The 15,125-nt window shown below is 31.5% G+C and overlaps 1 protein-coding gene across 2 annotated transcripts in view; it reads right to left on the bottom strand.

The window, feature by feature from the left end:
• Positions 1-14,121, bottom strand: part of LOC108606532 — a 35,849-nt gene extending 21,728 nt beyond the window's left edge. Inside the window, exon 1 of one of the 2 annotated variants that reach the window (XM_017996707.2) lies at positions 13,905-14,121. In XM_017996707.2, the coding sequence (XP_017852196.1) occupies positions 13,905-14,013 (109 nt within the window). In that variant the 5' untranslated portion in view covers positions 14,014-14,121. The remainder of the gene's footprint in view (positions 1-13,904) is intronic. The other variant, XM_017996710.2, reaches the window with a different exon arrangement.
• Positions 14,122-15,125: the final 1,004 nt, after the last annotated feature.

Raw genomic sequence — 15,125 nt, 5'->3', positions numbered from 1 at the left:
TAACTGATTTTTTTTTGTTGATGCAGTTGCAGCTATTATTATTACTGTTGTTGTTGTTGTTGTTTTGTTGCACTTACACTGGATAGGGTATAATATAATACATTCATGCACTGAATACAGCAACAACAACATACGAGCCATAATAATAATAATAATATACAATACAATTGGAGCAATTTTTAGAACATGAAATGCGACAGCAGCCGTAATCAACATGCATGGATAATCTGTCACAAAAAATGTTATAAATTATACATACGGCAATGGGAGGAGGGCGGGCCCCGAAGAACACACTCAACACTCTCAGCTTGTAAAAAAAATAAAACACAAAAAACCATAACAACAACAATAATAATAATAAAAGACTCGCGGTAATGTGAGCGTGAAATACTTTTAAGCAGTTTTAATTTAATTAATCTCAACTCAAGTCGGAGCTACGGCTAAACTGCATTTAATTGCCCCGCTGCATTCACCAGCTGCTACTAGAGGTGGCACCCTGTATTTTTAACTCGCAATTATTACACTAAAAGCCTAAATGCTTTCAGTTGTAAATGTTTGAGTGCTAAAATTAAATATGTTTTTATTTAAATTTATAGATTTATGCATTTTAAATTTTAAAAGTTTGCAGTTTGCAAGTTCAATATATTAAGTTCAATAAAATTAAAATTAAATTTAACTACAATTAAATTCATAACAATTTGTATAATTTCTATTTATACAACAATTTACAATATATATGCGCATCATTTTTTTAAATAATTAATATTTATCATTGCTTTAATTTTATTATTCTGAAAGGAGATTTTACTTTGAACTATTTTAAAATAGGTCAACGCCAAAGCAAGCTAAAGAACCTTAACAAAGAATTGAAATAAAAAAAAAAAAAAAAACTGAGAAGTTGCTAACTATTTATTGTTTGTTTTTAAAATTTCTGTTACCCGTTTTTAGAACCAGTTTGAACCGGCAACCCAGAACACTCAATTGGGGCCCAACCCAAAAGACCAAAAAGAGAAGAAATTATCATCAGGGCACGTCTTTTCGTTTTGGTTTTAACTGTCGTTATAATTTGTATATCACACACATTTACATATGCATGAGTACAAGTTTTTTTTTTTTTTTGTTAAAAATAAGAAAGAAAAAAAAACTTAATAATGTTAAATGCACAATCACGATTTCGTACAATTTATTTCATATTTCGATTAACGTGAGTCGCTCAGACATTTAAAACGCGATATTCAAACTGCTCAAAGAAAAAAGTAATAACAAAGCGCACAACATGCTAACAACAAATATAAACAACGTATAGAAACGCATAAAATTCAATATGTTTTTTTTTACAAGAATGTACAGTAATTTTGTATGCGCCTAAGTTCAAAATTAACTGAGCAACATTTTCTAATTAATTCTTTGCAATTCGCAACATAAATGTTGCAATTTTAGCTTAGCCTTAAGCATTTCATTCATTTATGCAACACCTTAACCCTCTCAAGTTTTTATTTCTGCACATAAATTTGCACAATCTCGCAGCATATTGTAGTATTTTGTTTTTTTTTTTTTTTGTTTTATGCACACATAAAAGTTAAAACATTAGCAAAGCACACAGCGTACGCAGATTTTGTTGTTTTCGACTTGTTATTGAAAACGTTTTTGGCCAATTTTGTTATTTAAACCATTTACGAGCGCAATGGTTGTTTTGATCGTAAAATGTCAAATACGAATTACGCGTACAGCTATAGACAGCAATAAAAACGAGCATGCCAAAAGTTTGGGGCGTAGCTAACTGATTGATACACTTTAATTGCAGCGCTCTAGGCCGCATAGTCTCGGAGATCTTGTAGTTCATACAGACGTAAGCGACACAGTTTTGCGCTAAGCGCTGTCTCTTATTCCTAATAACATTAACATTTAAAAAAATAATAATCAAAGTGTATAAAAAGTTGGCATAAACAATTTTTGGTATTTTTTGCATTGCTTAAATGCTAATAACAATTGCAAGCATTAACAGCGCGGCTCAAGGATGTTATGCTAGCATTAACATGGCTGTTAGTTAACATTATTCGTTGCTAAGCTCGATTTGGTGTGCCTTACTTTCTGCTATTTCAATTAGTATGTGCGAAATCAGCTTCTTGGCAAATGTTCTACTGTATAAAGTTTATTTTTTATTTATTTTTATTTTTGGCTTGTTAAATAGATTGCAGCGATGTTGAATTTTGATAAGCTTTGCTAAAAAGCAAATAAACTGCTATTGTCGCACTTATTTTCATTCGAAACATACAACTGATATTATGTGCTTCCGGGATCGCTCTCTCTCTCTCTCTCTCTCTGTCGCTCTCTCACTCTCTTTCTCTAACTATTACGTCGTCTGGGGCGCATCACATGTTTCAAAAGTGCGCATAGTGCTGGGCTAGGGAGTTACGAGCTCTTTGCACGCTCCTGACCTATTCCTAATTGTTGTTGTAAAATACAAAAATAAAATACAGATTCATAAAGTCTGCTGATAAGCTTGAACTTGATGATGAGCAACAACAACAACAACAACAACAAAAGTTCTTAAGATGAGAGCAACAATACTCAAGGTTGCATAAGTTAGATAAGCCTAAAAAAAATTAATAAAAAATTACTACTAGTAACTGCAGCTTATATTTAATTAATTTTAAATATAGAAATACAATTAATACTGTTTTAGTTTCAGTTATGTTTCTATTTTAATGCTCTAATCATTATGACTAAGCATAAGCGCACTGATAAGCGCAAAATTCAATGTTAACATTAATAACAATAACATGACTGACAAATAATTGTAGCACATTTTGTAAGCAAATCTATTCATGTTCTATGCTTAAGTAAATATACATAAGTAAATAAATCTGTGTGTGTGCGCGCGTGTGTGTAAATATAAATTTAATTATGCATTTGTTAGACACGTGTAACGACTTGGCGTACGCCGAACTTGTAACAATTACGACGACAACAACAACAACTATAGTTATAATAATAATAGCAGCAAATAAAATGTTACAACTTGCGTTAGCGCAAATACAATTAGAGCTCTGTCACTTATCAGTTTATCTAATGTCAGCTAAGCAGCTTCACAACTTGAGTCTGTAATTCTTGGACTCGAACCGCAGCTGCGTGTCTCCAAATCTTTTATTGCTTTCGCTAGAAAGTTTATTGTCTTACAACTTTAATTTGTTTATCTCTCATCGCTCTACGGGTATTTCAAAAAGCTAATGCTGCATTTCATCAGAAATATATTTCTAGAGCCTAGATCCGCATAGTTGCGGAATTTCAGAAGCAATACAATTGAGCCACGCTTTACAATTTATTAAAAAAAAATTAGGTATTCAATTAAATTAAATATTTAACGCTTGCAGCTACCGCTTAAAATTAATATAAATTAAAAAATATATACAAGGCAACAAATTTAATATTTAAGCAAGTTATGAAAATATTTTATATTTTAAGTAATTAATGATATTATTTTTTTTAATTTATTAATTATAATTTTCAATTAAATTAAATATTTATTTAAAATTAATTTTAATAAAATACTAAGCAACAAATTTAATATTTAAGCAAAAACTTCTTGGTTGAAAATATTTAATATTTTAAGTAATTAATGATACTATTGTTTTTTCTAAATTAATTAAATAAAATTTTCAATTCAATTAAATATTTAACGCTTGCAGCTACTGCTCAAACTTGAACTTAATTAACAACAAATATGAAGCAGCAAATTTAATATTCAAGCAAGAACTTGGTTGAAAATATTTAATATTTTGAGCAATTAATAATATTAATAATTTTTTTAATTGATTTATTCAAATTTTCAATTAAATTAAACTAAAATTAATTTAAAAAAAATACTAAGCAAGAACTTGTTTGAAAATATTTAATATTTGAAGTAATGAAATTAAATATATGTAATACAAAAAAAAACACAAAAATTAATGCTAATAAATTAGTGGAGTAGATTTGTAAATTTAGTGCTAAAAATTGCCAAAGATTTATAACTTTAGTTTAGCTCTCAATATGTAACATTTCTTTTTTAGTTGTTGTCGCTTTGATTAAAATAATAGTTGTACTATTGTTTTTATTTCTTTTTTTTTTTTTGGCAATTTGTTGTGAAATTCGTCAGACGGCGACGACGACGGCGACGATGGCACATATAATGGGCAAGAGCTAACTGTGTCTGTATCTGTATCTTTATGAGCTGGGCGTGAGCTCAACTTTGGGGCTGAGCCAGTTGAATGTCGTCAATGCCAACAAAGAGAGAGCGAGCAAAAGAGAAAGAGAGAGCGAGCGAGCGACGAAATTTCGTTGTTGATAAGATTTTTGTTTACATTTTATTTAATTCTATTTGATTTCGCTTAAACGAGCGATTACGCGACTTAAGTCTCAACTTGACTTAAAGACGATGATGATGATGATGTTGATGATGTTGAGTTTTTGTTTGTGTGGGAGCCGATCGCTCGATCTCGCGGCACGAAGCTAAAGTGTGATATCAAATGAAGTGTAGGTGTGTGTGTGTGAGTATGCTTGTGTGTGTGTGTGATACGATCTGAATGGGTAATTGGACAGACGGAGAATGCGCATGAGGATGTGATAAAGTCGCAAAAGTCGCTCGCGACTTAAAGTGTGAGATTAAAAAAGAAAAACGCGAATTGAAATTTGGCCGTGCGCCGCGCGCGACACAAAATCAAATAAAATGAAATAAAAATGTGCCAAAGACAATGATAATAATAAATAAGATTATGGCTGCTGCTATTGTTATTGTTGTTAATGATTGTCATTGTTATTGTTTTAAGATTTTGTTGTCACGTGACATGCGCATGCCTCAGACGCTGACGCGTTTACCTTTTAATGCCAGAGCGAAAGAGAGCGAAAGAGAGAGAGAGAGAGAGAGAGAGCGTCTTGATATGCAGTTCATTAACATTGAGCGCGCTGCACTTTGAGCGCGCATAAAATAAAAAGAAGCAGCACTTGGAATTGCCATCAATCAGTCAATCAATCAAATTGCTTGCAAAATAAATCATTATCAATTGCATATATGCATATACTCCAATTTATGTAAATTAACTGTAAATTGAGGTTATGTGCAACGGTTCAGCAAAACGAGAGCAAGCCAAAGATTTTCACAAATATTCGCTAAAAATTCGAATTGATAGCTTTAGCTTTTTTTTTTAGGCATTTGAATTTGAACTTTCAGTAGTTGGAAAACAAAATAAAAATCCGCCTTAAGTAAATATGCACGGCTTTTGAATTTGCACAGTTTATAGTCAAAATAAACTATAAACAATATTATTGGCATGCCCTGCATATACAAATATTTCTTTTTTTTATTTAACCAAACACTTTTCATACCTTCTATTGGCCATCAAAAGAAATTTTATGGCACAAAATGTTGCCAGATTGTTTAGCTTAAAATATATACGATAAAAAGTTGGGGAAAAATACCGCTAAGCAATCGTGGGCTATAGGGGGTGGGGATAGTATGAAAATTCAAATTAAATATTGAATATTCTAACTTTTTGTATGTAAGTAAAAAATATTTAAATCAAGAATTAATATAAAATATATATAAAAATAATAATAATAAATAAATCAAATATATTAAAAAAAAAATAATCCAGCCATAAATTTGCTGCATTTTCATGACAAAGGGTATTTCATAGTCGTGCACATATAGCAACTATTAGCTCATGTCTTACTTTGTATATGCCAAGATATAATTTCTGTACATATTTACTTACTATATGCTAACTGTACATAGAAGCTAAAGCCTCTGCACGGATGTTATATGCACGCTATATAAATATATTATGTTTATACATGTGTGTGTGTGCATGTGATTGAATGAAAATTAACAACAACAAATAAATTTCACAACCTTGAGATAATTTTGCGTGAATTTTTTTTTGTTTGTGTAGCGTTGTTTTTTTTTTTTTTTTTGATCGCTAGCAATTACCACTGCCGCCTTCTTTTTTATTATTGACATTTGAATTTATGTTATTTGTTATTGTTTTGTGGCGCTTGCGCATAAAAAAATATTTAGTTATATGCATAAACAAATAGAAAATAGCTACAAAAATTTACATTTACAAAAGAGACAGCGAGCGAAATTGCCAAAATAATTTAACAATTATTTAGCACTTGGTTTTAAGTTTTTGTTCAATGACATTTTTGCATAGCTAAATGATTATTCATAAGACAATTCAGCCGAAATAAGCAACAACAAAATATGGCACAAAAAACGATAAGAAACAAACAAATACACACACACACACATACAAAGGGAACATTAACGTGTTCATAAAAGACGTTAAGATATTTGTATAACAAAGTCAAATACATAAGTTTCAATCTTTCACGCTCTCTCTTTGTATACGCTTAAATTTTATATATATATATGAGTGTGTTTTTTTTTAATTTCGCTGTTTCACGTGTTGCCAAATTGAAAAATATAAGAGCATTATTTTCTGACAAACCAAAAATGTTTAAAAATAACATACGAAATGCTAAACGAAACTGAAAAAAATCAAAATAAAATAATATATTGTCTTAAATATTAAAAAAAAAAAATTATATTGAAAAATTGCGCTAACTTATGTTAAAATGTTTTGAAAATTTAGAAATTGCACAAAGTAAATTAAAAATAAATATCAATATTAAATAAAAAAAAAATACTTTATCAAATTAAAAGCTAGAAATTTAAAAAAATTTGCAAGTTTAGTTTATTCATTACAATAGCAATAGCTATAATGCCTTGGCGCATGGGGGCGTATGCGCAATTTGCGCTACACTCACTTGACAGTTTAATAATAATAACAAATTGCAGCTGTGTGTGTGTCTGAAGCACATACAAAGTATTTATTAAGCATAGTATGCATTTATTAGCTGTCTCGCTCGCACACACACACACACACGCACACAAGTGTCACGTGCACACATGCAAACATATAATAACAAAAGTTGCTATCGCATCTCTAAACAAAAAACAAAGAAATTAACAAAATGTGCAAAGCTAACGAATTAGACTTGCAGTTGCTCTATAATTAAATTAATTAAAAACAAAAATTTTAATTATAATAATTTAAAAAATACTTATCAACATTGTGTTGTATAATAATTGTTAATAATTTTATAGCAATTGCAATTTGAGTTTTGAAGAATTGTACAAATTCAAATAGAAATTATGAAATACTTTTTACATATGTAAATATTTAATTTATTACAACATTTGAATAAAAATTAATTTATATAATTTGTTATAATTTTAAAGCAATTGCAATTTGCGTTTCAAAGAATTGTACAAATTCAAATAGAAACTTTCTTACTATGAAATATATTAATATTTTATTTTATAACAATGCAAAATTAATAAAAATTAATTTAACAATTTGTTTTAATTTTATAGCAATGCAATTGGAATTTTAAAGCAAGTAAAACGTATTTCAAAATAAGAAAATTCGTATTTGAGTTTGTACAGTGTTTTAAAACTCAAATAATTAATAAAAAATTATAATCAAATTACATATTATATATGTAAATATTTTAATTATTACTATAAATGTTTAATAATATTTTTAGCAAGCTGCCTTGAAATGTTTGCTTAGACTTTAGCCAAAATACACAGCTGGCAGCTAAGTAAATAGTTCAGCATAGACATATGCTAATTTCGATATCGAATTGGCTAGTTTATATATAGGCAAGACTGGAGTACAGGGTATAGAGATGACAAAGCGACAATGTTAACTGCAAAATTCCTACGAATATATATCTAATGACAGTCAGTTAGCTTTTGAGTGATAGAAGCTCAATTTGAACGCTAAATGGCAGAGAAGTGAGCGCGAGGATGGGGGGGGGGGGGGGGGGGGCGGAGTGAGCGCTGAGTTGACAACTCGATTCAGTTTGTGCTGCTTATTATAATTGCCGCCGTTTGTTTGCACAGCTCGTCGCGCTAGAGAGAGCGAGATAGACAAAGAGCGAGACAGAGAGAGAGAGAGAGAGAGAGAGAGAGAGAGACAGGTAGTTTGTTAGACAATAACATAAATTGCTATTTGTTGAAGGCTGGGTCCATAACTGACGCCTTTAGTTGAAGCTCGCTGCCTTCTTTATTAATTATTTTATTTTTTGAGGCTCGTCGCGCGTTTTTTATTTATTTTTTTTTGAATATTTTGATATTTTGATTTTTAAACATTTTTAAAATGTAGCACAAATAAAAGCAGCAGCATTTTTTACTCTTTAATTTGTTGTTTATTTTTCGGCTCAAGCAGCTTCAATAAAAAATATGCTAAAGCCTGTGTTGTTATTATTTTTATATATATTGTTTTTTTCTGCTTTTGTTGTTGTTTTTGTCTTCGCTTGTTAACAATCATTTAGCTGCCTACATATTAGTTATCATTTTGTTTGTTGTCGAGAGACAAACGAACTCTCGAACGCCTGCGACTCGATCTGAGTTCAAGGCTAACAATATAGCAAAGACAACAATAACAATAACAATAACAACAAAAGAGAGAAAACAAAAACCGTGAAAAACAACCAATTGGCTAACAAAAAACACAAAAAATTGCGCACCACATTAAAATAAAAAAGCAGCAAACTGAGTTCTTACAACAAAACAAAACACGAACCAGTCCCAGCGTCTTGTCGTTTATCATGATAAACACCATAAATATTTGAGCTTTAAATCAAATAATATTATGTTAACAGCGTTTGCATAAATAATACAATTTACATAAATTTTGAAAGCAACTAAATGACTTTGTTAGAGCGTCTGCACTCTCGCGTCATTTAATTAATATTTTTAGTACAAATAAAGCATTTAACACTGATTTGTTATAAACAATTGACGTCACGGGCATTAAGCTTCCGCCAACAAAAACAAAAAGGTTCCTTAACCTGCTTTGGCTGCTGCTGCTGCTGCTGCTAACAAACAAACAGAACTAACAAATATCCTGCGCTTAAATACATTTAATTATATTGTTATTGTTTCTTTTGTATGGCGCTTAAACCGCAAAAGCCAAAAGGGAAACAAAAGGCAAATAACACATTAATATGCCTAAAAAAAAAAGCAAATATTTATTTATAAATCTAAAGAAATTTGTCTTTGTATGCGCAACAACTTTTTTGTTTTTATGCTTTTGTTCTTTGAAACTTTAATTAATAATGTAGCATTTTTATGTAAAATAAATCCATAAAATAAAATGCAAACTTTTTTTTCTAAATTCGTTGCTATTAATAAAAAACCAATTTAAGCTCATCTTAATATATAAATAGACTTGTGTTTTTAAAAATAAAATAACATAATTTATACAAGCATATTACGTATACGTAAGTTCAAGCTTAAGCTAAGCTGCTGAAACTTCTCTGAGCAATTAAATAACAAAATTTATGCAAATTATATATAAAAAATAAACAAAAAAAATTTATTTAAAAAAATAAGCCAAGATTGTGTAAAACACAAACAAAATTGTAGTAGTTATTAAATATTACGTATACGTATACTTCTAGAACTTTTCGTAGTTCTTCCTTTCAATTAGGGAGTGCAAGCTTTATAGCCAAGTTATTATACCCTATTATAACTGCAGTTATCAAAAACCGGCTATACGGGGGACTTACAGCTCAGCTCAGCTCGAATCAGCTCAGCTCAGCTCAGCTCATTGCACTGATCAATCTGACGATGACGATTGTTGTTATAATAATTTTGTTTTGTTTTTGTTTCGCGTACGTCACGTTTTTATTAGCGGCATTTCCGGGAGCACCCTGTGATGCTGCCAGCGCCCTGTGTTTTAACCAAGTTACAGTCAATTGAGCATTTTAATAGGCAGCTTTAGCTTTTGCCTCTGCCGGGGCCTTCAGGGCGGACAACATACCCTTCGTGCTTTGGCTAGACGCTAGATCAATTACCAAGAAACATTTTGCACTGTTGCGTTTTGACCTTAGACAAATTGTTGTTGTTGTCTAATCAAACTAAGTAATGACAGTTGTAACAAAAAAAAAGCAAAATAACCAAAAATAAAGTAAAAATCTATAAACGTAACATGCAATGTCAATTCAACTCGCCTAGCAGCTAATTAACTTTACTCAATCACTTTATTTGTTTTATTCACATAAAGATTTAAGTAAAAAATAAAATTAAAAAAACAAAAAAAAAATATATATATAAAATAAATTAAATATAAATTAAAAAAATAAATAAAATATAAATAATGAAATTAAATAAATATAAATAAACCGTATTAAAATAAAAAGCGTAATAAAGCTATAAAAAATGGTTAAATTAAACTTTTTATTTGTTATTGCAAAACGTTCAACAAAGTTAACTCAACTCGGTCTACACTCATTTCCATTTGAATGAATAAGGCCAGTCATTCATTCAGAATTAATTTACAGTTAATGCCTGTGCACTGTTCGTTGATCGCATAATGCAAAAAACAATACTTAATAATTAAAAGTAAAGTGAAGCCTTTTGCAATATTTATGTGCGCCATATATATATTGCAATATATATTTTGTATATTTTTTTTTTGGCACATATTTCGGGCTGTGAAGTTGAGATTTTTATCAAGAATACAACTGCAGTTAATTCATAAAATGTCGTTCAAGTCGTAAATACATTGATTGTGTTTTATTGACTGGCGCGCGTTATAAAAATTCAATTAAAAGAAAGCAAAAGTCCAAACATAAGTGAAGCATTTAATAGATCGAAAGTGTATATTGTAGTCGCTTTGTGCCATTACTTAATAGCATTTTAGCCCAGTTTATTACCATGACAACAGCAAATAATAAAAAAATAAATTATGAAAATAATGCGACTATTTACGCTTAAAACTTAAATTTTTAATTTAATATTATATAAAAAGTATTGCAATTAAGCAAAAATGTCAAGCACAATGTTCAAAGCATAATAATTTTTAATTTTATACTGTCTAGCATATTCAATGGACCTCAACTGGTCGTATACTTAATTTCGAATGCAGCAAATTCGTTTGTTTTTTAAACAGGTAACAGGGAAAACCCAATAGCAACAACAACAACAACAACAACAACATTAGTAAAACACTAATCATTTTGTTTTGACGCTGTTCGAAGTTAACTTTGGGTTTACAATAGCCATAATAACAATAAAAACAACAACAACAAGTTTAGAATGAAAGCAGCAGCAAATAAATAATGCAAAGTCATAACCAGCTTACATACAGCTATAGCTTTATATATACATAAAGATATGCGCTTAGGTATGTATAGCTAATAACGTATTGTATTTTTTTTTATTATTATAATTTTTTGTTGCTACTTCTTAGCAAACGTCGTCGTAGCACAACAACAAAATAATTGAGGTGGGCTCGACAATTGTTAACAACAACAACAACAAAAGAAAGAAAGAAAGCAAGAAAGGGCAAAGAGAGCGACAGAGTGAAAGAGAGAGAGAGCGAGCAAAGTTGTTTGTCATCAACTCAATTAAATTGATTAGCCAACTTGAAATTATTTAACTTGTCTGCTAATCATTTGCATACCACAAACAACAACAACAATATAATCATTAAGTTAATCTAGAGAGCAGAAAATTACATTTGTTAACGCTACACAGAGACCTATATAGACAATATTCCCAACAACAACAGCAACAATAACTAATACACTTGACGTTAAAAGGCAAATTGGAGGCCAACTTGTCGTCGCTTTTCGCTGACTAAACTCAAGTCACGAGACATTTGTAATAGAGAGTGAGAGAGAGAGAGAGAGAGCGCAACTGAGACGCAGACAGATCAAAGTTCGTAACATTTATGCAGATTTGGGGTCATCTATAGCAAACTGGTTAGCTATAAAAAGTTCCCCTATACAAGAAATTAATTCAATAAGAATTTCCGCTAAGGATTTTACCATGATTAACTTTAAAAACTGCCAAGTATTGTTTTAAATAAATGAATCATATTTGTTAACCACATACAGCTTAAAAATAATTATTAAATTTGAATAACAGAGGAAATGTTTTGCAGCTCAACGACTTAATTTTTTTTTAATTATTTATTACTTTATTGACTATCAAAAAATCGAAATTCGAACTTTCTTTCTTATTTTTTATACGCGCAGGTGAAATTAGCGACGCTAACTAATTGACAACTTTAAAGTAGTGCGACTTATAGCAAACTAAAGCATTAGGTAAGAAAATCGGCTTAACAATAAATACGCTTACATTATTAACAATAACAGCAACAACACCAACAACAACAAAATGTATTGTCATAGCTTGTGGGACGCGCGTTTATAACAATTTGCTATTAAGTTTCAACAAGAGTTGCTCGTTTGATAATTAATAATAAAATTTTTAATTAAAAGTTCTGGCACTTGCGTTTGCTATTGGATTTCAGCAGTGTCTCGGCCACCAATATTATTATTATTAATTAGAACTGAAAGTGCTCAAGTAACGAGCACGACGACGACGACGACGAGACTAAGCCGCGGTTCGCTCAACAGGATAAACCACTAAATTCCAACTGAATTCTCTCCCCCTGGATTAAGTGGCATTTGTTTGTTTGCTATTCTCTATTTTCTATTTTTTCATTTCACTCGCAACTGTTGCGTTGTTATTACTTGTCTAGAGAGCAGCTCCACTGTCGCTGCGGTCGCTGCAGGCGCGCCAGGTGGGCACTTCCTGGCACGACCTTGTAGACAATATTAAATTGTATTAAATGAACATTAGCAAACAACAAATGGCGCTGGCGATGGGAATGGGACTGGGAATTGGCGCACAGCACGTCGTAGTCTTAACCCCAACTGAAGGTTAAACATAATGGAAATCCAATGCGACAATAGCACAAATAGATAATAGAAATTCCTGGGCTAAAGGATGCCGTCCAACTAGAGTAACAAGTTTAATTGCTTTACACTTGGCTTATACCATTTTTTTTTAATTGCTGACTGGCTTTGCAATGTAATTAAAAGAGCTTTATTTAAATATAACAAAAGAGCAATGCAGTTGGCCAGTAGCATTGCAATTTATTTTGTCTGCAGTTTTTACTCTATATGCCGTTATCATATTCATATAGCTTGTTTGCCAATTTATGCTATATAGTCTGCTAATTTGAATTTATAATTTGGTATAGCTTTCTTCATCTTCATATTTTTAGCATTACATTTTTGAGGTTTATAATTATTCTTGTTTGGTTTTTGTTCTTGTTCTAAAATTCGTTTTATTATTCACAGCATATAAATATTGCTCATTGTATTTAAGTTTACTAAAGTGTCGAACATATGTTTTTATCTATTTATTTTTATTTTATACAAATTGCTGCTGCTGCTGCTGTTGTTGTTGTTGTTGTTGCCACGTGTATTGAAGTCGCCTACGCACAGGCAGCGCATACAAATAGATATAGATATTGCTTCCAATACATAACAGGTAAGCTCTCTTTGCATAATGAGCATAATGAGTTTATATAAGGGCATACACACACACACTGCACAGTGGTACGAAAACTTTAAAATAGTTAGCTACATATATAAAAGTATAGAATTGTCTGATTTGTTTGCTAAAATGTGCAACAACAATTATAAATTTTAAATACATTTTCTAGCATACATGCCCACTGTGCATAGCGGATTGTCGCATTTAATTATGAACACACACACACACTCACACACGTGTGCGTTGTTCAAAAACTTTGCGGCTGGGGCACGCACGTGGGGCGGCCACGGTCAACAACAACAACAACAACAACAACAGTGCGTTGACGTATTGTCAATCGTCGAGTCAAAAGGTTATTCTGGCAAAGATTATGCTGCGCTCTCTCTCTCTCTCTAATGTAATATGCTCTCGTTATCGAACTTAAAGGCAAAAAGGGTAACAAGCAAAACAACAATTTGTGTATAGGCATAAGATTAATAATAATATGGGTACAAACCTGTTCCGCCGCCGCGTACTGCATACGTTGTGGTTGATTGTATGGATGATGAACTGGACGCTGGACCCGCGCCGCCGGCTCCACTGGTTTTTGTGAATTTTAAAAGCATCACTTTGTGCCGCTGCTTTGGTTATTATTCTTTTTTTTTTTTGTTTGTCGCTGCTTCTCTTATGTTTACTGTTTTTATCGCTTAGCACAAACAAAATAGACGATTCTAAATAAACAACACAGAAAAATACAAAAAAGAATAAGCACACACACTAAATAAAATATTTGTTTGTTGTTTAACTGGGTTCGCAGCTCTACTGCCTTAGTCAACAGGCTAATTGTAACTAAGCGCAAGGAGCGCAACGTAACGTCGCGACGTATTGACAAGTTTTTACGTCAGCGGGTTGCGCGGCCTTTGCGCCTCTATTGCTTCTTCTTCTTACTCTGCTATGTGTCTATTTGTTGCTATTTTTAGCAGTAGCCGCAACAACAAGAAGCTCTATTCGACTTTTGTTGCTGTTGTTGTTGTAGTAGTTGCTATTGACGCAGGCACAAGGAGCCGCAATTTGCCTTTGCTTCGTTCTCTCTGTTTATCTTGAGCTACATATGTATATTCCTTTTGCCTTCTCTTCATAAATGTTTGATACAAGTTGTTTCGTGTTTTTTTGTATCAATATTATTATTGTTCACCTCACACTGTGTTCGCTGTTGTTGTTTTATATTGTTTTCTTGTTTGCTACGCTTTGCTCATATGTTCATACGCGTGTCACTGTATATGTGTATGTGTGCGTGCATGTGCTTGCATATGTGTTGTGTGTATTTTGTTGTTTCACTTTAAGCCAGCTTGCATTGCATGCATTCTTATGCCAACAGCATCTGTAGTAACCTGCATTACACTTGTTCAGCTTAACAATCAAACAAATACATTAGTTGCACATTTAATAACAAAAAAGAAATTCAATTTTAACACACTTCTAACACGACGCTGACCCTTGCATTCAACTGGTTGGCAATATTTACCCGCGAGCAGTTACTTGTCACGAGTAACGAGTCAGTACAATTCGATTGGCACCTGTGGCAAGAACTGCGCATATAGGCCAAATAGTGATTTTTCTTATCGAGCGCTTGTCGAGAGAGCTTATTTACAATAAGCATACGTCAAAAATATATTGTTAAAGAAATAAGGAAAAATGTATTTTCTTTAATGTTTTTGAGTGTTCATTACAGCTCGCG

The sequence above is a fragment of the Drosophila busckii genome, chromosome X, assembly GCF_011750605.1.
Source record: "Drosophila busckii strain San Diego stock center, stock number 13000-0081.31 chromosome X, ASM1175060v1, whole genome shotgun sequence".
In the NCBI taxonomy this organism is placed as follows: domain Eukaryota; kingdom Metazoa; phylum Arthropoda; class Insecta; order Diptera; family Drosophilidae; genus Drosophila; species Drosophila busckii.
This window is presented reverse-complemented; position numbering and strand designations above follow the sequence as displayed.